The 23,804-nt window shown below is 43.7% G+C and overlaps 1 protein-coding gene across 4 annotated transcripts in view; it reads left to right on the forward strand.

Moving 5' to 3' along the window:
- Positions 1–1,997: 1,997 nt before the first annotated feature.
- Positions 1,998–23,804, forward strand: part of LOC309615324 (transcription elongation factor A protein 1) — a 61,022-nt gene continuing 39,215 nt past the window's right edge. Inside the window, exons 1-9 of one of the 4 annotated variants that reach the window (XM_082364789.1) lie at positions 2,000–2,204; positions 3,000–3,031; positions 9,147–9,212; positions 11,047–11,094; positions 12,904–12,974; positions 15,345–15,418; positions 17,534–17,635; positions 18,947–19,123; positions 20,732–22,482. In XM_082364789.1, coding sequence (XP_082220915.1) covers positions 2,136–2,204; positions 3,000–3,031; positions 9,147–9,212; positions 11,047–11,094; positions 12,904–12,974; positions 15,345–15,418; positions 17,534–17,635; positions 18,947–19,123; positions 20,732–20,785 — 693 coding nt within the window. In that variant the 5' untranslated portion in view covers positions 2,000–2,135 and the 3' untranslated portion in view covers positions 20,786–22,482. Of the gene's footprint in view, positions 2,205–2,999; positions 3,032–5,324; positions 5,487–9,146; positions 9,213–11,046; positions 11,095–12,903; positions 12,975–15,344; positions 15,419–17,533; positions 17,636–18,946; positions 19,124–20,731; positions 22,483–23,804 lie in introns of those variants that run through there. The other 3 variants (XM_082364792.1, XM_082364793.1, XM_082364790.1) reach the window with 3 other exon arrangements.

Consider the following 23,804-nt stretch of genomic DNA (forward strand, 5'->3'; position numbering starts at 1 on the left):
AGCAACTAAGCCCGTGCGCCACAACTACTGATCCTGTGCTCTAGAGCCCGCGTGCCACAACTACTGAAGCCCACCTGCCTAGAGCCCGTGCTCTGCCACAAGAGAAGCCACCGCAATGAGAAGCCCACGAACTACAACGAAGAGTAGCCCCCGCTTGCCACAACTAGAGAAAGCCCACGCACAGCAACGAAGACCCAACGCGGCCATAAATGAATAAATAAAAATTTATAAAAACAAAGAAACACTTTAAAAATAAATAAGTAAAACATTACTGACAGAAATCCAAGATTGCCTAAAAATACATACTAGTTCTTGGATCAGAAGACTCAGTTGTCAGATTTCCTCAAATTGGTCTGTAGCTTCATGAGAATCTCAGTGAAACTCCCAATAGCCTTTTTATTTTGGAGAAATCAGCACCAACTTAACATTTTTGAGAGCCCACAAAATTCTCAGCACTCAGATCCAGGATAAGAATGATTGGGGAAAAAATAAAAGAGACTATGAATAAGACCCCCAAACTTCAAGCATTCTGGCTATCATATAATTAAAATGGAGATTTTGTTGTTTTGTTTTTGTTTTTCAGATCTTTGTTCACTAGCTTCCCCTTCCCTTACACTGGACTCCCTAAGGACTGTTAAAAAACAAAACTCAACAGAGTAAATTTAAAAATCTAATTGGCTTTATGCAACGATTCATGAATGGGGCAGCACCCCATCCAGCAAGTAGAGAGGAGCTCCGGGAAGCCGCACAAACAGAAGACTGTTAAAGGCAGAAAGAGGGGGGCAACGAGGAAAGAGCAGATTACTTCATTTTTCTTTGGGGGATGGAAGGGGTCTAGACAGGCTGATTAACTCACTAACGCCGACTAGGAAATTCCAGACTGACTTTAAGATTACATTCTGCCAGAGATTGAAACTGGAATAAGTTTAGGTAGTAAGTTTCAGTTCGGGGCTGATGTGGGCTTAGCACAAGTGACTCCATTTTGGGCCTGTTATCTTCCTTTTAACAGATTGTATATATCCTCTAAGTTTCTCCACTAGATTGTGACAACTAAAAACTGTCGTTTGCCACCTGGTTCTACAAGGATGAAGTCAGTAGCCACTGCAGTCGCTGACCTTCAACACCTCCAGAAGGGAGTTCAGGGCTGAGATCAGGATGAGGTACCCTGTGCTCTGGGGAAAACTGGCAGAACGGGACTTCAGATAATTAGATACTTCCAGGTGAAAATTTTTATGAACCCAAACTCTTGCATCTTCGCACATTCAGAAAAGCACTAAAACCATTAAATCTCTTCTGACTAGCAGCAACCTTCTAGGGAGACGCGTGCTTGACTGCATGCACACTTGGACCAAAATCATCTACCCACTGACCTCGCCACCCGCCCCACCTTTTCAAAGCACGTCCTCAACGCTGAGAGGAGGTGTCCCAGGGCATAGCCCTCAGTGAGTCCCCAAATAAAACGGAACCACAGCTCTCACGGTGTGGGTTTTCTCCAGTGGTCAACTGTAACCCTCCGAAGGTCAGGGCATTTTGCCTTTAGGTGTGTCCATCTCCGCCCCTCCCAGATCCTACCAGGTATCTGATGGGCATCGGGCCACCGCTGTAGAATGGGGTCATGTGTTCTGGGGCCCAAATCAGTAGGACCTCCAGAGCCACCAATCAGCAAATTGTGGAAACTCGGTGACAACTGAGTGCTTCCCTCTCCAGTTGCAGTTTAAAGTAGGCGAGGCGCGGGCCCCCAAACTACACACCTGTGCAGACCCCAATAGAAATACCGCAGAAGCTGCCCCCCAGGTCCAGTCCTTCCCGACCTTTGCAAGCGAGTCAGGTCGGGAGTGACCACGCGGCCCCGCCCCCCCAGGCCGGCCGTCCGCACGGAGCACGCGCGGCCCGCGGGCCGGAGGTCAGCTCGGGCCGCCCTCTGCCGCGGCCAACGCGGCGTCGGGCGGCCAGGCACTGTGACGCGCGGGGCGACCGGCGGGGCGGGGCGGGGGACGGGGCGGCGCGGCGTGGGCGCGCACGCGCCTGAGCGCGCGCCCGTGGGCGGGCAGAACTCGGCGCTCGCACCGCCTTGGGCCGCGGCCCGGCGCCCGCTCCGCCTTCCGCTTCCGACGCGCGGTCGGTGGAGCCGGTGTATGTGCGGCAATAACATGTCGGCCCCGCTGCCCGCCATCGTGCCCGCCGTCCGGAAGGCCACCGCCGTGGTGAGTGCGGCGCTGGGGGCCTCGCGAGGGGTCGCGTCGCGGGCCGGTGGGCGGCGGGCCGGGGCTGGGACGGGGCGTGCGGTCCGGGGGGGTTCGGGCGGGGTGGTGGGCGCCGCCCGGTCGGGCTGTGTGCGGGGGGCGCGGGGGCGCGGCGGGCGGGCGGGCGGCCCCGAGGCCCAGCGCCCCCGGCCCCGCATCCCCCGGGCCCTGCGCGCGGATCCGCCCCGGGACCCCGGAGGCACCCGCTTGAGCTGACGGCGCCCCAACTCCAGGTGTCTCTGGAGCACGTTGCTGCCTTGTCTGTGCATGAGGGAGATGCCTTGATTGTGTCACCTTGCACGCCTGTCCTCAGTTAAAGAAGTTTGAAGATTTAGTGTCCTTTTCGATCAGAGGTGCTGTTCCTTAGGAAACTTGTGCGTGAGGATCTCAAACTTACTTTTAGCCGCCGGAAGCTCCCTTTTGGGATGGAGAAATTCTACTGCACGCGTGAGAACTTTCATGGTTTGACCTGAAAGAGAGAAAACGATTTTTCTTGGAATGTGATCATTTGCCCAGAAGCCTGTCTAACTGGGACCTCTTTCAGTGCTAAAACCCCACGTTAATTATCTTAGGAGCTGCACGGAGAGACGTTAAGTGCTTTTGCCCCTTACGCGAGGTCTGTAGAGATTGATTAATTTGCTGAAGGTAGTGTTCTGTGATTCCGGCCTCCACCTTAACTGGGGCTCTGGAGTGTGTAACAACATTCCGCTGGGTTTATTTAGGCATTGCTTACTCATTGTTCCTCTTCCGTTCTAGGTGATTTTCCTTCATGGATTGGGAGACACAGGGTAGGTACCGTTGTTAGTACCCTAATGAAACGGGTCATGCAACTCTACACGAGCAAAGAATTCTAGGATTGTATAAAAATAGATTGATAGTCATATTTCGTACAGTCCAGTCATGAGATAGAATCTTTTCTTTTTTTGAAAACCCCCAGAATTTTCCCCTCATCCTCTTATTCTGTCATTCTTCACCTCCTGCGTCTGGAACATATTAAAACTGCAAACTCCTCCTTGAGTTGCCGTGGGTAGTGGATACCAGCGATGGGAGGCATGTTTGTAGAGATGCAAGTGAGAGCTTTCCAGAGGAGGTAAAATTTCAGGGCAGCTTGAGGAGAACTAGTTGATTTTGATAAGTGAGATAATAGCAATGTGAACATTCTGAATGAGAGCTCCGATGTTCCCTGAAAAGAAAAAAATCAGTTGAAGGGCAGGGGATGAAGCTCAAAGATTTGTTTGGAGGCTTATCAAACACATTCTGTTGTGCTAACTGTAGCCACGTGGCTTATCTTTCACTCAGTCTCGTTCTATATTGAGAGCTTTTTAAAATTTAAATCAGTGGTTATCTGTTTGAAACTTCGATCAAATTGTTGTTATAACATTGTTACAAAATTGAAGAATTGGAGGAAAAGTGAAGATAAATAAATTTTGATAAGATAGCCAAGAAACTATTAAATCTTTGCAAGGAGGCACTGGGCCAGATTAATTCTTAAAAGTGATTCCTAATATCCTTTTATGCCTCCCAAGTAGAGGTACATGACACATGCCTTGCATGGAGTTATGGGAAAGGTTATAGGACTGTTTCTGGCCATCAGGTAGTCCTATGAAAAAGACAGACTTACTTTACTATTTATTTATTTATTTTACTAAACAGAGGTTTTAGAAGAGCTCTGTTTTATCACCAAACCTTTCTTGATGCTGAGACCCAGGGAGGATCTTGCTCACCTGTAACTTTCCCAATAAAGAGCTTCAAGGTCTGAAGAATCAGTCCAGGGGTTAAAAGCTTCAGTTGTAGAAAGATTCTCTGTGGTCCCCAGTTTAGCCAGATTCTTTAGACCAAAGTTAAGAGTGAAAGTGATGAAAAAAATGAACAATGTGAGATTAGAAACACCAAGAGCAGCCATGACATCTTGACTAAGAATTAAGTTTATATAAAGAATTAGAGGTCTCCAGTTCTGACAGTATTTACTTTGGGGGATGGCACGAAAGAAAGCTGACGCTAGATTGCTTCCATGAGCACATGACGAAATTCAGAACCAGCCGATGTGACAAGTGGCAATTCAATGTTTGAGATACTTTTTGGAGAACTAAAGTTCTTTTGTCAGGTTAACGTAGAGGGTGATGGGGATTAAGCAACTCAGCTATGAAAATGGGCAGCTTTGCCTTTCTTGGTTAAGGTTCTTTTTTGCAGGACCAGCCAAGGTGTGCTGTCTGGTAACTTGGGTCTTGCAGTCTGTGTTCTCATGAAAAGTCTCTGATGGCCAAATAAGATTGGGGGACCCTGTATAATCCTATATTTTCTCAATTCTAATATGTCATTTCCCCCACATTTTTATGTTACTGAGATGGGTATTCATCTTACGACACGTGTGGTTATTGTGGTGGTGATTTTTTTTTTTATTTTTTATAAAAGGCTTTTTTTCAGTGGTGCCACTTAGATTATATCTTAGTGTCTAGGAAATATGATATGGCATATTCTCCTCTAGAAGATTTACTGGGTATACACTAGCATGTTTAAAGCTCTGAAAAGTTCTGCAGGAAACACATCGGACCACAAAATTGTTTCTATGGATAACATGTATAATAAAATGTTAGTTCAAACTATATTGCATAAGATCAGTTTTCCTTCCAAAATAAAAACAGCTTGTCTTATGATTATGAAAATGTTACATTTGTCTTGTAAAAAAAAATTCAAATGCAAATATGCTTGAGAAGAGGGTGAAAAACAGTTGAACAACCCAGAGATACATATTTATTTTTGATAGCATTTTAAAACTGTTTTATTTTGAAATGCTTTCAAATTTATAGATGAGTTGCAAGAATAAAACAGATCCCTCAAAACCTTCTACTCAGACTCACTGAGCTCTATCGAATATGTTACTGTGTTTGCCAAAACTTGGGAGAGTTAATTGCCGATGCCATGATTCTTTATTTCCAGGCTTCAACATGTATCTCCTAAGAACAAGCAGAGTCTCTTGTGTAACCACAGAAAATTACCAAATTCAGGAGACTCAGTGCCATTTAACATTGTTATCCAGTCTAGTCTGTCGCCTAACAGACCTTGGCAGCTGCCCCAGTCGCGTCCTTTGCAGTAGTCCTGTCCGCCGGCGCTTCCATCCCAGCCGCGCTGCCCTGAGCTGCTGCAGCTCTTCAGCCTCTTTTAATCTGGAACATTCCCTCGGCTCTCCTTTGGCGTTCGCGACATGGACGTTTCTGCAGGGATCAGGCTGGTCCCTCCATTTAGGTTTGTTTGACATTTCCTCACGATGACGTTCAGCTTGTGCATTTTTGGTACGAACACCATGTACATGGTACGGCCTGTTAACTGCATCACGGCAGGAGGCAGGTGGGGCCGTTCATCCCATTACTGATGCCGACCTGGAGCACGCGATAAAGGTGGTCTCTTTCTTCCTCTGGGTCTCTCTGTGGCACCTGTTCTCCCTGTGTAGGTAGAGTGAGTCGTGGGGAGATGCGAATCGTACATCAGACTTTCACCTGGTATTTTTAGCGTCTGTGGATGACTCTTGCTGGAGTAGGTTGTACTGTGATGTGATTTTCTAATTCTGCCACTCCTTTGATGTCTATTAGCTTGCCCCTCCCCACTTGTGTAGTTTGGACTCGTAGATTTACTTCATGGGTTACATTCCCTCGTTGTTGTTATGTAAAATTTTTAACTACTTCTTTTAAAATAACTTCAAGTTTACATGAAAGTTGCAGAAATAGTATTTAGAGGTCCTTCTACCTGTCACTCAGATTACGCAGTTGTTAACATTTCTTACACACTTGAGAGTAAGTTGCAGACATGTTGCCTCATGACCCCATAGAGCCACTTCAGTGTGTATTTTGTAAGTACAAGGACATGGCCACTTAGCCATGGTGTAACCACCAGTCAGGCCGTCAACATTGATCTGAAGCTACCATCGCATCCAGCAGCCCCACTTGCGTTTCCCTGGGTTGACCCAGTGGTGTCCTTAATGGGTCCAGGATCTCAAGTTAGACTGAGCTGTCACGTCTCCTGGGGCTCCTTCAGTCCTGAGCAGTCCATTTTCTTGTCTTCGGTGACCTTGACACTTTTCCCCTATGGGCCAGTTCCTAGGTAGGATGTCCCTCAGTTCGGGTTTATGTGACGTCTCCCTTTTGGCAGAGACACTGCAGAGGTTGCTCTGGTGGTCCTGGGACCACACTGTGTTGATTTTTGTGCCTTTGCTGATGATACTATGTTTCATTATCTGGTTAAGGTAGTGTCTGCCAGGTTTCTCCACAGTAAAATTAATAAATATGATTGCACTTAGAAAGTGTTCTGTGGGGAGATACTTTGATTTTATGAAAATATCTGTTTCTCACCAATTTTTCACCTGTGGATTTAGCACCCATTAACGATTGCTGTCTGGATCTATTATTGTGATGGTTGCCAAATAATGATGTTTTAAAAAATTCCTTCATTCAGTATTTATTCGTTGGCAGTCTACAGTATTATTTTCAATCCTCTCCTTGTTTGACCTCTCAGTAAGATCTGACCCACTTAACCACTTCTGCCTTTGAAACTTTGTTTTATAAACTTTTACAATCTCGGCCTAGAAAAATCTCACACAGATGGGCAATACAGACCAGCGACGCCTGGAATATATGGAGGGGAAGGAGGGGTTTCCATGAAGAGGGCCCGGCTTTCTCCTTCCCTGCTCCCCTTCGTCAGAGCTGTGCTTTCCGGTGTCACAGTCAGCTGTGAGGGGAGGGAGTGTTTCCGTGCATGAAGCATGACTATGGGTGGGGCACCTGGGGGGAGGCAGGTCCCAACCTGCACTGCTGGCCCAGAACTGCCAGAGCCCAAGCCAGCTTTCCGCGGAATTACGAATACGGGCAGGGGGACGACTAGGAAGAACCCCGTGGTGTTGGGCTGGAATCGAGGAACTAGTGTAATCTCAGACTTTTTAACAAGTTCCCAGACGGTACCACATTTTTGAAAACCACTGGACTGAATGAACTGTTTGAGGCCACACTTCTAGATAGAGACAGAGTTGGGGCTAGAACCCAAGATTCCTACTCGTTTATTATTTACTAAAGTAATTTCCTTTGTTGCTTGTGCTTTTGGCTTCACGTCTAAAACACCATTGCCAAGTCCAAGGTCACAAAGATTTTCGCATGTTTTCTTCTAGGAGTTTTGTAGTTTGATCTCCTACGTTTAGGTCTTTGCTATATTTTGAGTTAATTTTTGTACATGGTGTGAGGTAGGAGTCTAACTTCATCCTGTTGCATGTGGGTTTCCACTTATTCCAGTTACTTTTGTTGAAAAGACTGTTCCTTCCCCATTGATTTGTTTTGGCACCCTGTTCAGAAATAAACTGACCATAAATGTGAGGGTTTATTTCTGTATTCTCAAATCTATTTCATTGATTTGTATGTCTTTTCAGGGTCACGATCTTTATTACTGTTGCTTTTAGAGTTAGCTTGTCGGTTTCTGCAAAGCCAGCTGTGATTCTTTAGAGATTGCGTTGACTGTGGATCCATTTGCGGAGCACTTCCATCTTAAGAATATTAAGTCTTCCAGAATGCGGGATGTCCGTTATATAGATATTTTTTCATTTCTTTCAACATGTTTTGTACTTTTCACACTAAAGTCTCACATACACACACACACACACGAACCCACATGGAAACACACATATGCACATGCATGCACCCATATATAACTTCTAGAATAGTGCCTGGCTCAGTGTCAGTGTTACATAAGTGTTAATGTTCATAATGTTATTAACTTTTCTGTATTTCCTTAACACTTTGGGGGAAGGTGGATTAAAATAGAGAAGTAGTTAATAGAAAAGCATTTAACATTTATTTCAAAACTATTTAATCCAAAAACGTGTTAAGTTACCTTTATTTTACCCTCTAATAGAGGTAATATGTGGAAAGTATCAGGTGTAATGTCAAGTGTAAAGATGCAGGGAGCTGTATGTATGTATAGTATGATCCCACTCTTGTAAAATCTGTATCTATTTCTCAAGTGATATGCATGAAAAAAATTGGAAGGAAATACGTAGAAAGATTAACTGTTTATTTCTGGCCAGAAGGATTTTGATGACGTCTCATATTATGTTTTTAACATATATATGTACATATACGCATAAGGAGAGAATGTTAATTAAAGTTATTTTTTCAACTTCTTTTTCTTTTTTTTTTTGGCTGCATTGGGTCTTCATTGCTGTGCGCGGGCTTTCTCTAGTTGGGGCGAGCGGGGGCTACTGTTCGTTGCGGTGCGTGGGCTTTTCATTGCGGTGGCTTCTCTTGTTGTGGAGCACGGGCTGTAGGCGTGCCGGGCTTCAGTAGTTGCGGCACGTGGGCTCAGTAGTTGTGGCTCACGGGCTCTAGAGCACAGGCTCAGTAGTTGTGGCGCACGGGCTTAGTTGCTCCGCGGCATGTGGGATCTTCCCGGACCAGGGCTCGAACCCGTGTCCCCTGCATTGGCAGGCAGATTCTTAACCATTGTGCCACCAGGGAAGTCCCTAAGGTTGTTATTTTTAATGGTGTACTAATCATGGAGAAATATCAGACAGCTGCTTTACTTTACTTCTCTGAGGATTTTTTCTTCATATAAAATGAATTATATCATCTGTCTTGCCTACTTTGTTAGGCACATTGTTGGGAGGTCATAAAGAGATTAAAAAAATGTATTTTATAAATTATAAAGCCCAGTGAAGTATATGAAAGAGAAAATACTGCTCTTCAGGAATCATGAGAGATCGTTTTTATCCGCAGGTAAAGCTGAAATCATAAGCTTTGGGTTATTTCTAGGTTGGTAGTGGTCTTTTAAGGGGTTGAAATTTACCCTCACAGATTTACTCTTCTGTTATTAACTTACTGGAATTTAAAGCAGTATCTAATGGCGTTATTCACATGGTTTCTCCACCAGGCATGGGTGGGCAGAAGCCTTTGCAGGTATCAGAAGCTCCCACATCAAATACATCTGCCCGCACGCGTAAGTATTTTCAGTTTTCGGGCTTGGGATTCAGAGTCTGGAGAGGAACAATCGTGATAGCTTTACTTTTCCAGCAAAGCATTTGAATATTATAATTTTTATCTTTTAAATGTTCAGCTTCAAAATAAAGATTAGTAAGTTCTGTAAAACTAAAATGTGTCCTGGTTACATTGAATATTTTTCTTATCTTTTTTGTTGCGAAATTTAAAATAAAGCTCTCTTGGAGATCAGTTGAACTCACAGCCAGAAAAATTTTTGTAGACATACAAGCGCCTGTTAAGTTCTCAGGACATCCACGAGCTGTCTCTGAAGGGGATTTACCTGTCAGGTTTGGGAGAAATCTCTACTACCTTGAAAACACGCCTAAATTTGATCAGTTAGAGACAATGTGATGCAGCATGGAAAGAACAGAGACTTTGGAGAGTGTTAGGTTTGGTTGTGAATTCTGAAAACATTTGTGGGTGTCAGAAACTAGTAAGTTTTGAGCAAACTCAGAAAATCACTAAGATGAACAAGTCTTAGGTCAAAGTGTGCTGAGAAGCAGTAGCCATGGAGAAACAGGTGGGGTGAGATACATGCTGATAGGTTAGTAATTCATCCTCGGAAGTGGTCGTAGCAGCAGAGTCGATAAATGTGAAAGAGGAAAAATATGAGATTACGTAAGAAAACATTCCCTCCTCTTTTTATCCTAAATGGGTTGCTGTGTCCTTATTAATCTGACTCATGCCAGAGACAGAATTCTTTTTTTTTTTTTTGTCTTTATTGGAGTATATTGTTTTACAATGGTGTGTTGGTTTAGTTTCTGCTTTATAACAAAGTGAATCAGGTATATGTATACATATATCCCCATATCCCCTCCCTCTTGCATCTCCCTCCCACCCTCCCGATCCCACCCCTCTAGGTGGACACAAAGCACCAAGTTGATCTCCCTGTGCTATGCGGCTGCTTCCCACTAGCTATCTGTTTTACATTTGGTAGTGTATATATGTCCATGCCACTCTCTCACTTCGTCCCAGCTTACCCTTCCCCCTCCCCATGTCCTCAAGTCCATTCTCTATGTCTGCAAGACAGAATTCTTGATGGTGTTGGAATTTCTGCTACACTGTTATTGGCTCCAGGATTGAATTTAGTTTAAGGCTATTTCCCAACCTCGGGAAGTTTATGTTCTCATGGAAATTTTACTAAGACTTTGTGACCTCTAAGGTAGACTTGTTTCATGAGTCAGGAGGATGGTGGTGAGATGTAGTTAAGAGTGTATTTGTTTTTCTTTCCTTTTGTACCTAGCTGCATTCAGGTTGTCCAGCAAGTTTTTCATCACAGAATTGAGTTGGGTAAAATGGACACTTAGGCAAGACTTATATTTCCCTTATTTATTTAGAGGTCTCTTAAACAAGCAGGTACATAGCTAAGAACTGGAAAATAAGCAAAAATGTACTTTGAGCCTATGGGAATTGATGCCACCGTTTCTGTGCAGTAAATTGCTTGTATCCTTAGCCCCTTAGTCAGAGGCTCAGAAATTTCCATCTGTCTTGGTTACTGTTTTCCTTCTCGTGTCTGGTTTGAAAGTATCAAGTAAGGATGTTGAAGAAGGGAGATGTGGTTTATTCGCCGAGCTTAGTCCACTCCAGCTGCGGCTCTGTCTTAAGAACCATCTGGAGGGCACGGAGAACAGGACTGTGCAGGTGTGCGTGCGGTGAGGCAGCTCGTCTGTTCAAACTGTAGCGTTCAGTTTTGTGAGAGCCTCGAGGAATCATCTTCAGTTGATGGAATTTATCAGGTTTTGTACTTCGGTATATTATGCTTATTCTTCCTTTTCTTTTTCTTCCCCATGTAGACCGGTTATGCCTGTAACATTAAATATGAACATGGCCATGCCTTCTTGGTAAGTAAGACTTCACTTATTCAATAAGAACTTTTTACTTATACTTTTTTTTTTTTATCAGAAGTGCTTTTGCATCTAGCAATTTTTAATTAATTATTTTTAAGTTGCAAAGTTACATATGTAACCTTTATTCGACTATTTCAGGTTTTATATGTTAGATTTGTGGTAAACTTAAGGAGCTGCACCAACAGGTAGAGAAACAGGAGAGAATGGGTGGAGAGAAATACCGTGGAGAACATCTCTTACTGCTTGATAAACCTTTGTTGATTTCAGTAACCAAACGTGTGGACGCGCCCGTGTGGCATCCACTCTGGTGAAGCCGCGGCCTCTCCACCTCCCACCTTCTTGCCTTCCTGGAGAGCTGGCCAGTTTTTAAGGAAAGCACTTCCTGTTGAGCCCTCTCAAGACATTCATGATGTCAGGCATTCCCTGTGTGCTTTACAGTTGGTTCTTTGTTCTCTGAGCCACTTCCAGACCATGCTTTCTTCCTGCTGCTCTGAGACTCTGCCATCAGGTCTGTTCAAAACTGATGACTTTGACAGCTGATTCCTATTCTCCTTTCCCCTCTAGCTCCTGCCACCGTCTTAGCTTTCGGGTGACTAGGGGATCCAATGTCAATGACCCATTCACAGCCTTGACCGGCTTGTCACTTCCTGGACTTTCCTCTTCCCGCTGACGTTTTCCTCTCTCAGCTTCAGGCACCCACAGCATCCCCTGGGCTTTGTCATCTGGAACTGTTCCATCTCTGAAGGCACTTACTTCAGACCTGATTGTCAAGCGTAGTTGTTCCTCCTGTGAGTTTGCTCCCCCGTCTCTGCGCTGCCTGTTGAGGCCTCGTGGGGCCTCCAGCCTGCCGCCACCTTGTCCTCTGCTTGTTCCCACTCACCTCTAACCCACCCTGCACCTTCGTTTTTATCTATTGGACATTCCTTGGCAACTTTTACAGGTTCTTGCCTACCTTGACCTTTGATTCTTCCACCTTCCCTCTCTGGCAAAATTCCTATCCAGAAGCAAAATTTCTACCTCACGTTGCTCGAGACCATAGCGGAAGCACCCAGCGGGTAGCGAGGTAGTCGGGGCCAAAGGAGGGCCGCCCAGCCTCTGGTCTGAGGTCGCTGCAGTGCGTGGTGACAGGTTTTGCAGAATGTGGATGGAGGTGGCCTGTGTGCAGTAGGTGTGGGCCGCGCGTGCGCAGGTGCCGTGGTGAAGTAGCTCCTTCCAGACGGCTGACTTACGATGCACTAGGAGGGAGGCGAGGGGCTGGAGTGTATTCCAAAGATCTTAGGGCTGTGGTTTGAGACTCCTGTGTGGGTGTCAGGTCGGACTAGGTCATTCTTCAGGTGTTTCTACCTTAAAATTATGTGGTACTGTGACTTTTTAATAGAATCTGTATCTAGTTGGTGTGAAGGGAACTTACAGGATATCACATTCACGCAATTAAGTTGACCGTTTGGCCTCCAGAGACAGTTTTTTTTGTTTTTTGTTTTTAATATTTATTTATTTATTTTGGCTGTGCCAGGTCTTAGTTGTGGCATGTGGAATCTTTTAGTTGCGGCATGCAGACTTCTTAGTTGCGGCATGTGGGATCTAGTTCCCCGGCCAGGGATCGAACCCAGGCCCCCTGCATTGGGAGCGCGGAGTCTTACCCACTCGACCACCAGGGAAGTCCCCAGAGACAGTTTAATTTGAGTTTAATGTTCTAGAGAATATCTTTGGTTAGCCTTTTTTCTCTAAAATTACCATCTTCTTATCAAGAGTAGATATTCTTAGAATTGAATGATTCTTTTAGAATTTTGCCTTATTTTCCAGGTTTGACATTATTGGGCTTTCACCAGATTCACAGGAAGACGAAACTGGAATTAAACAGGCAGCAGAAAGTGGTAAGTAAGAAAAGTTTTATAGTAGATTCAATCGTGGTAGTGTTGTTGATGAAATACTACATAGCTATCTAAACTCAGGTGGCGCTGTCCTTCCTTTCTGATGGCTCACTGTCTTGTTTGACTCGTTAATTATGGTCCGTGAAGGTGAGGTGGATGGGGAGGAACGGCATTTATCAGACTTGAGTGCTGTCGGATGCGTCGTTCTGCTTTGATTGACGTAGGCAAATGGAGAAAATCGCAGCGTGTTTGATGGCTGTGGCCAGTTATTGTCATTAAAGAGATTTGAAATAAGGACAAAGATAAGGCTACACATGATGTCATGATATATAATGAAAATTGTGGCAATGGTTAGTTTTAGTGAGGGGCCCCTGCTCAAACACTGCTGGACCTGCCAGGCGATTCCTGTAAATCATCTCACTGGGCACTCCTGTAACAGTGTTAGCTCTGCTTTACAGGGTCTCCGGTCACGTCCTCGCTTATGAACATGGTAACCCCGCTTACTTGTGGGGTGAAAGCATAAAGAACACTGACTTATCGGGAGAAGTCTGGTTTTAGCCCATGTACAGGAGCACGTGTGTCTGACACGTATATACTGACACACTGACAAGCAGACAGCGCCATGGCCAGGCCGGCCTCCCTCATGACCTGGGTGGTGACGCGGTGGCCTCGATGCGACAGGCCTGGCTGTGAGGCGTTCGTTACAGACGCGAGGTGATAGGTACCCAGGGAACCCTGCGCGGTCTTCCTATTTTTACATTTGTTGGAAATTTTCAAAAATCGTTTAAAAACCAAAAACGGTAGGTAGGTTCCTTTTTAAAAATCTTTTTATTTTTTAGAAGAACTCTTAACTTTAAAACAGGGAAGATGCATTCAGAACATATTGGATATTAAGGAATGTCAAACCAAGGACACTGACTTTTAGGATCATCAAAAAGTAGATCAAAGCTAGACTCCTAGAGCTAGGATTTTGTCAAAATATAATAGGTGGTAGAGCTCGTGTCGGGTCTGGGGGTGAGTTGTCAGACCCTGGGAACATAGGGAGGGTGGGCCTTGTGGCGCGGACGGCCAGGCCCAGTGGGTTGCGGGGTGAAAGTCCCGTCTGGGGTAGGGTTGGCCCGTGGCATTCTTTGTGTCTGACGTGATGTGTGATTGGAGAGAATCGGGTTGAGACCCAGAGTTAGGAATGAGGGGTGTCTCCATTTGGTGCCGGGAAGATGTGCCCATGAACAAAGAAGAAAGGGCTCGGGGTGCGTCCAGGGCCTGGAATCAGGACCCGTCACTCCACAGCTGACTGCGGTCACCATACGTGGTTTAACTTTATCTCAGCGCTTGGTGTAACCAGAGGAGTGAAGCCGTGTGAAACGGAGGGAAAGTGGCCCCAGCTCCCTGCCCCTCCCCAGCGCAGGGCTGCTGCTGCCTGCTGCATCTCCTTTCCCGCCCGGGCCCTGCGGTTCCCCCTCAGTAAAGCCTCAGGCTTCTCAGCAAGGCTTTCGCCTCTTTACCCCTCTCCTCTCCTCTAGCCCGTTTTCCCCACGCTCACCAGGGTACCCCTTGCTTTTCAGGCGATTCTAACTAAGAACTAAATTTATACAGAATGAAAAAAACATTTAATTTGGGCTTTGGGGTTTTTGCAGTGTTCTAATTAAAGCAGGTTTTAGGTTTTTGGTAAAAAGGAAATATAAAGTTGGAAAGTTTCATCTTAAGAAGATGGAACTTACACATATGTCAAAAATGAGAGGAGATAAATTTGTAAAAGGTGCAGTTATCCCCAAAACATAGTATTATAAAGAAAAAGGAAATTCTAGGAGTTAATCAAGTAATACAGTTAATGATGCGTGTCAGAGTATTTTGCAGAAACAAAAGAATTCATTTGATTTTTCTCCCGCATTGTTTACTGGCTATAGGGAAAAGTATACTGTATCTTTTCTTTTTTTTTTTTTTAACAATATAGTGAATTGTTTAAACAACGTCAGGCACAAACCATGTAAACTACTTAACTACCTACGATTTAAAAATAACAGCTTTTAGGTACAAATGCCTATGGTTCATTGAAGAGCGAGAACTGTAAAATGTATATGAGCAGAATGGACCATGGATAAAGGACTATCCGTGTCCATCTGCTGATGAGAGAAAAAACTGGTTTACAGATTATGCAACAAATCGTTGAACAGTTTAAGTAACAGCTGCAAAATCTGAGTTTTTGAAAATCCATTCTAGTTTTGTATTTTAATAGAGTGCTCCAAGTTTTTCACTTGTTTCGACCTTTAATATACTTTGTGCTTTTCTGTTATTAATTTTTTTCCTATTTAAATTATATCAATGGGCTTAACTTTGAAAGTATTGGTGATTTAACTTTTATGTTATTTTTAGTAAAAGCTTTGATAGACCAAGAGGTGAAGAATGGCATTCCTTCTAACAGAATTATTTTGGGAGGATTTTCTCAGGTAAGATAAAAGTTTGGGTGATGTGTCAGCATCATCAGTATATTTATCTAGAAGTCTGTAGTTTCAGTCGTTTTTCTATGGAGGAGTCCTGTTTTTAGGAGATGTTACAGAATCTGATATATTACTTACTGTTAATGCTGATTAAGTTTGAATGGACCAGAAATAATGATTGATTAATTAGAGAGTACGTCATGCTCTTTTCCTTTTTTAGTTTTCTCTCTTCAGTGATAGCCTTCACCCTACAGATTATGTCTTGAAAGTCAATTTATTAAGGAAACTGATTGGAACCTGGAATGTATTTTTCTAAAATAACTAGTACACATGCAGTAAGGTCTGAGTTAACACTCTGTACCTCTCTGAACAAAACTCTGCCTAAACGCAGGTGTTAAGTCCCCTTCCCAGGAGAAGACGAGCAGTGGAATAATAAGGTCGAAGAACAGAGAATTCCTTCCCTCTGTTTGTCACAGATTCCCAGCGGTCGAGCCCTGCGGACTTCCCTGTAATCGCAGTGGGGTGAGATCGGGGTGGGGACTCCCACGAAGCGACCCCAGTGCAGGGGCTGCGCCGGCCGCTCCCTGACCTCCACTGCATCTGTCCTGGTCCCCGGGTCGGGGGTGCTTCAGCCTCACCCCGTGTTCCGGGACCCCTCAGTGGTTCCCATTCCTGAGTACATGGTGGTCGTCCTTGGGAGGGGAGCGAAGTCAGTCTCGGTAGCACCACTCTGTCCTCTTCCCTCTTCTTGTCGTGTAAGATAAGTTTTAGATAGAAGTACATGATGTTTCTTTTCGGCATCTTTCTTCTCTTTCTGTACTTGTTCTCCTGCCGTCTATACGTTTTCTACAGTTACATCACACTGAGTTTACATCTTCATCTCAGCTCATCACCTGCTTGCCGTGTCACTCACCCCGAACTGCCCTCGCTGCCAGTCTGTAAATCCCCTGGGTCAACAATTTAGCGTCCAGACTGCCTGAATTAGGGCAGTGTCAGAATTATGGAGTCATTTAGAAGTTAGAATTCAGTAGAAACACAGGTCGTTGATATAATACAGTAAAAAGACGTGTTATTGATTTGGTATGTGTCGAAACTCACAGGTAATGTACGTTGTACTACACACTGTGACATAAATATGGGTACAAAAATGAATGCTTCATTCAGACAGGAGTCTGTCTATGAGATTCGTTGATTGTAGTTTGCAGAAACCAACTCCTAACACCTTAGGCAAAAAAGAGTAAGTTACGAGTCTGGGGTCACATCACGGAGGCCACGGATGAGAATGAAGCAAGGCCCCAGGAGGTACCAGGACTCGGGAAGCCATCGGGGCTGTCTCTCACCTGTTTCTCTGCCCGTCGGCTTCACTCGCCTGTCTGTCTGCAGCTGGCCGTCTGCTGCCTGTGGCTTCTCCCGTTCTTGAGTTTACATGTTATAGTTCCAGCCACACAAAGAGAGACTGACGGTCTCTGAATTTCAGTTTTAAAATCTCTCAGATGAGAAAGAATCTCAGGTCCTCTCGTGGCCCCCGTGAGCCGTGGGCACGGGTCAGCGGGCACGCAGGCCCCAGGATACGGGTGTTGTGAGCCGGCGGCCTGTGCTCCAGAGGTGTCCGCCGCGGGGTCCTTCTCGTGAGTTCTTGTTTTGGAAAGTATTACCAGTTTAAGACCAGATTCGATTTTCTACCTACAACTTTGCCGAGGAGGAGATAGTTACTCTAGGGGACTTCCCTTGTGGTCCACTGCTTAAGACTCCGCGCTCCCACTGCAGGGGGTGTGGGTTGGATCCCTGGTTGGGGAACTAAGATCCCACATGATGCACGGTGCAGCCAAAACAAAGAAAATAGTAACTGTAAGTTCAGAGCGTCCCTACAGCATTGTCAGGGCAGCAGCGGGCTCTGCCGTTGGCTGGTTGGGCAGTTGCTGTGGTCTCACGACGGTCTTCAGTGTGGAGGGTCAGGTCCTTGCGGACACGGCGGGGTGTGCATGTATTTCTACCAGTTTGCCTATTGTATTGGGCGTCAGCCACCCACTTTGATTTTTTTATGAACGGTGTTGATAACAAGAATCACTCCCGTTGCTGCCAGCAGAAGTTGTGTCCCACTGACTTTCCCTGTTGTCTTTCCAGGGAGGAGCTTTATCTCTGTACACGGCACTGACCACACAGCAGAAGCTGGCCGGCGTCACCGCTCTCAGCTGCTGGCTGCCCCTGCGGACTTCCTTTCCACAGGTGCCTGGCCCACGCCTGCAGCGCGGCAGCTGAGCTGAGGGATGGCAGATGATGTTGAGGACACCGTCACGTTATGATTATTAATAAACTTAATTTTTTAAAGCAGTTTCAGGTTCACAACAAATTGAGCGGCAGGTACAGAAGGTGTCCATGTACCCGCGTCCCCGTACACGCACAGCCCCCCATCAGCATCCCACAGCACAGGACACATTTGGTATAAGCAGTGAACCTACGGTGACACGTCAGTGTCACTCAAAGCCCGTAGCCTACATCAGTCATCCTTTTTTAAAAAGAATTGCCTTAGACTTTTGTGATGTACTATTGCTAGGCTTTATCTGTATACTACGCTGCCTTTACCGTGGGTTGCATGGAATAGAATAAGAAATGAGTCCTTAAAAAAAGAAAGGAAGAAAGGGAGGGAGAGGGAAGGAGGAAGGAAGTCTTTATTGTCATAAATTCTATATTTGAAGTCTTTGGTACATTTTAAGATATATATCAAAATTAGGGCTATTTTTTACACATAGAAATGATGTTTTTGAATGCTCAGTATGTTCATTGCTTGGTAGCAGAATTTTATTGTAGAATATAATTTCTAAATACTCAACAGTATAAAGCAAGATATAGTACACATGGGGGAGATGGACGTTACTTTATTTTCAAATTCATCCTTAAACCTAGGGGTTTTTTTCTTATCACTATATAGTAACCCTTTGGTGTCTTGCACGTAGTAAGTGCTGTTTATTAACTTTCTTATTCAAATCAAATAAGAGGGACTTCCCTGGTGGCACAGTGGTTGAGAATCCGCCTGCCAGTGCAGGGGACACGGGTTCGAGCCCTGGTCCGGGAAGATCCCACGTGCCGCGGAGCAACTAAGCCCGTGTGCTCGCTGCAACTAGAGAAAGCCCGTGTGCAGCAGCAAAGACCCAACGCGGACAAAAATTAAAATTAAGTAATTAATTAATTAATTAATTAAATACACATTCTTAAAAAAAAATTAAAAAATCAAATTAGAGCTGCAAAGAACATGACTCAGCTGAAACATACTTCTCGTGTCCAGCCGCCCGAACATACGATTAGGATACAATGTGTTTCAGGAACTGATTCATTAGGAAGACATACAGTACACGGCAGGGTAATCATATGTCCTATAAAAGTTTAAATAAAGAGATGGGGGGGGTATAAGGATGGGAGGAATTTTATTTCTGTGGCCAAATGTAACCTGTAATGTGAGTAAGCACGTGTTGTATGTGCCTAGTGTAATGCTCCACACACCTGAATAAATAATCCTGGTCCTGTTCTGGTTTTTTGCAGGGTCCCATCAGTGGCGTGAATAGAGACATTTCTATTCTTCAGTGCCATGGAGATTTGGATCCTTTGGTTCCCCTCATGTTTGGTTCTCTTACTGCTGAAAGGCTAAAGACATTGGTAAATCCAACCAATGTAACCTTCAAAACCTATGGAGGCATGATGCACAGTTCATGTCAACAGGTGAGTGTTTGGAAGCAGTGATTATAGAGACACGTCTGCAACTGTTTGCATGTGGTATTTTTAAGATAAATAACATTTGACTGCTTGGGGATTTAAAGAAGTTAATTAATGAATTCACATTGAACCATAGGTTAGTAGGACTTAGATCAAAGTTTATGCAACTTAATTCAACAGACATTCACTCATTTCTTATTACATGTAAACACTGTAAATAATTCAAGGACAAATAAAAAACATTTCTCTGTTAAAATCTAAAGTAGATTACTTAAAATGAGAATTTTTAATAGGGAGAAGGATATATATCCAAGTAACTATATAGAAAGCAGAATGCGATATGTGTTATATTAGAAGTTTTTTAAAAGTACTCTGAAAAACTGAGATGGGTGATCGTAAGAATGAGGGTTGTCAGGATAGGTTTGGAGGCTTGCAAAGGACTAGAATAAAAATCAATTGCTAAGCACTGAGACAGTCCAAGTTAACATTTTTTGCAACTGTCAGCTGGCGAAATCATTTGCTTCGGGACAGAGAAGGCAGGTAGTAATATGACTTACCCAGAAAGATGGGGAACCTGGGATTCTAGGTGTTACTGAGAACATAGTTGAGCCCCTGATGATGCGTTGAATCCTGAAAGGGCGACACGCCGGGTACCAGGAGGGAGGGGCTGAGGGTCCAGAGCAGTGGTTTTCAAAGCACACCCGGCGCCCCCGGAGCTTAACAAACACACAGATGCCAGGACTCCAGACTCGGTGCCTCTGAGTCAGCACATTGAGGCTTCAGGAGCAAACGCAGGCGGCTGTGTGTGTGTGGATGAGACTCTGTTCACCACACTGGAGAACACTGGACGGATGGTTCGGGGCAGGAAGGGACAGGAGGTGGGGCTGGAGGAGGTGGTGTCGCAGGAGCCCCTGGGGACCACACAGCGGGTGAGACAGGCCACCGCCGTGCCGTGCCTTCTTTGCCGAGTGAGGAGGTTGAAGGTCCTCTGCATGCTCATGTGTGGGTCTAGGAGGCTCAGCTGTGAAATACTAGGGGTGGCAGCAGGAAACGTGTTTGAGGGAAGTGAGAAAGCTGGGCCAGACGCAGGAGGTGTCGAGCAGTTTCCTCTGTGATGGATTCACCTCTGCGTCTCTCCAGGCCTGCCTTGGGGACCTGCTCCCCTCAGCCTCAGCTGGCTGGTTGTGTGTGAATCCTTTTGAAAGGCACAGAGCATTTGGTGCTGTTGATTTAGCATTTCATTCTAATGAGGGAGTGTTAGAAGCTGGGCGCGGACACTTGGTTGATGGCAGTTGTGTACGTGCCAAGTCTTCTCTGCGTGGTTACTGTCACTTTTAGACCCCCTTCCTCTCCCCCCGCCACCCCCAGTGTTTTATTTTGTTCAAGCAGTGCAAATGCAGACCATTTTCATAGGACGTCATAATACGTGAGAGGGATCATTGAATTACAATAATAATCATCGTAGGAAATGTTTTCTAATTTCTATCGGCGCCTCATTTCTCTTTCACCACTTTTTATGTAATTGTAGTAAAAATGTGGTTTTAGTTGTATTTAGTGGGGATTTAATTTCTGATTTGTGTAACTGCATATTAATAATCTCTTTATTCCAAACAGGAAATGATGGATATCAAGCAGTTCATTGATAAACTCCTACCTCCCATTGATTGACGTCACTAAGAGGCCTTGTGGAGAAGTGCACACCAGCATCATCGTCGTACCCGATCTTGAAACCTCTGATGTTTGCAGTGTTAAAGTGTTTTGCAAATACACACCAATGACACAGACTAAATAAATCTCCTCGTGGGAAATTTATGATCTTTTAAGTTTCTATGTATGTATTGGTATAACATGATCCAGCATATATTAGTATTAAAATAGGTGAAGCAGCTAGCTTCTTTCTCTCATATGTAATTCAGCAAAATAATAAAATACTGCAACCAGATTTTTTATTACATCACTTGAAAATTATTAGTATGCTTAATGAAAACTTGTTCAGGTATAAATGAGCAGTTAAGACATAAAAAGTCTATGCATGCTGTGACTTAGACTCTGGACTTATTCCCAAATTACTTAGTCACCATGCAGTATCTGTATTTTTATATATGTGTTCATATGTGCTTAATGATTATAATACATAATAAGAATGAGGTGTTATTACATTATTCCTAATAATAGGGATAATGCTTCTAAGTGTCAATAAAGAGAAATATTGCTGTCTTCAATTAATGGCCCTTTTATTTTGGGGACCAGGTTTTTCTTTCCTGAATATAATTTCTATTTAATACTCTTTTTTCCTCCCTAGAAAAGAAATGTGTTCTTTCTTCTTTTTTATCCTTCATAACAGACCAAATATTGCCTACTTGCCATAGACATCTGCTGTCAATACGTGCTGTAATTTGACATTCTTAATCACAGACATGACGGCACTGAAAATGTATTTATACTTGTAGAAAGAAGCCAGACATCCCTTCAAAGTTTCTACACTATTTCTTAAACTGGACCTTTGTCTGCAGTTTAGTCCTGCAGAGTTACTCGAATCTTTAGTCCAGGTAACGAGAATAATTCTGTGGTTGTATATTTCTGTAATTAACTGAAAGAATAATTAGGTCATATTCTACTATGTTCTGAAATATTTAAGACTGATCTTACAAACTGTAATTTCTAAGATGATTTGTTCTAAGATGATTCTCCTCATAGCATAGAGTTTTAGTTTACTTATTTTGCACATGTTTGAAACCGACTGCTGTAGGAAATGAACAATCCATTTGAAAAATTTGCTTTACTTTTATCTGCCAGTGGACTTATTTGAAATTTTCACTGTAGTCAGAGAGGATCTTTTTAAGTTAGTTTCTGTGCAAACATAAAAGTAGCAATTATTTGATTTTAAATAGATTTTTCAGATTATTGGTTAACATTATTTGAAAACAAGTTTATGGGTAATAAAAGTTAGTCAGAACTCAATACATGTGGTGTAGTTACCACCCAGTTTAATATGTAGCAAAAATGTACGCCTGATATTTCTGAACTGTTGTTAATTTTTCTGCTGTATTCCAACTGACTAGAACACCGTTAGGAACGCATCTTTATAAATGGGTGCTACTTGATGATGGAAATGATTTCGTATGGACAGTGTAGGATGTTAATAATGAAGCCATACGTTTATGTCTGGATTTACAGTTTTTAAACAATCATTTACTAAAAGTCATTTTGCTTTTATCTTGAAGAATATAAACTGTTGTTTCACTTACACAAATCAGCAAGATCTAATTTATGGCAAGAAATATTCCATTGAAATGTGCTGTAACGTGGGAAAATGTAAATCTTTTTCACGGTTTCTATCAATGTGAAATAAAATGTAATTCTGACTTTTCTGTGACTGGCTCTTTGGAATATTACTTTTAACATTTGGGTTTCCTTGGAATGGCTGTCTGTAAGGAAAAGGAGGAAAGCGACAGTGTAATCCCAGGAACACACATTGAGAGGGAAGTTTGATGGTGGTGTGGCCCCCGCCTGGCTCTTCTCCAGGCGGGGCCCAGGCTTCCTATTCCTCAGCGTTATGAACAAGCTGAATCAATCTTCAGTTTGATTTTCAGTGTTCCTAACCTATTTAAGAAGTTTGGTGTTTCCCTCTGTCTTCTCCTTCCATGTAGTAGTCATGGGATTTTTTAAATTAGTGTCACAAATCAGTTATCAAGTAGTTTCTTCTCCGTTTATCTCACTGCTGATTTCTGACTTTCCCCAGTAAGGAATCCCGTCTGTTCTGCCTCTTAAGCAGTCCTTCAGCTTCTGCTTTTGAATAAAGTGACAGCTCACATTTTTGCGAGGCTGCTTGTTCCATTTTGGGGTAGCCCTCGTGGTAAGAGAGTTCTGTACTGTAATGCTGTCTTCAACTTCAGCTCTTTTTTAGATTTATCCTTCTTCACAGCAGCATTGTATTTCACGTGATAATCTTTGATTTCATCATCCTTTTGAAACTCTTGGTTCACAGTCAGATGTGGTCAGAGCGTGGTATTGTTTACGTCTGTCGACAGGTAACGACAGTGTCTATGTATGTGAGTCACTGGGAGGTTTGCCTACTACTGCAGTCCTTCTTATTGCTACTTTTTAGAAGTAGATACGTGACACCCTCCTAACAACATACCATTTTATTCATAAAATTTACTAAAAAGTGAAAATTTGTTTATTCGTGAAGTACTTAATATATTCCAGGCAGGCACTGTACTAAGCATTTTATATCCTTTCCTCATATAATCTTCACATCAACCTTATCTTCATTTTACAGAAGAGGAAACTGATCCCTGGAGAGATGAACTGTTTGCCTGTGGTTACAGAGCTATTATGTGTAAGAGCCAGGGTTCAAAATGATGTGCCTTAATTACTTTGTGGTCCCCTGCCTTGCCCTGTGCCCCTGTGAGGTAATTTAAATGCTTCTAAACATAAATAAATGAATAAATAAATAAATAAATACAACACAAACTTATATTTCATATAATTCAAAACACCTAGAAATGCTAAATAAACTAGGGTAAAAATCAGCTTGCCCTAAAGAAATTGCATCCTGCGGTACCCAGAGAGAACTGAAAAGGGACCTAAAACCCACACAGCACACTTGACTCGGGGTCTCAGAAATAACTCACCGTTATGAAGCTAGCACCCTTTTAAGGGCTGCGCTCTTTGTCACAAGGTG

Source organism: Balaenoptera borealis (genome assembly GCF_965194805.1).
Source record: "Balaenoptera borealis genome assembly, chromosome: 17".
NCBI classification, from domain to species: domain Eukaryota; kingdom Metazoa; phylum Chordata; class Mammalia; order Artiodactyla; family Balaenopteridae; genus Balaenoptera; species Balaenoptera borealis.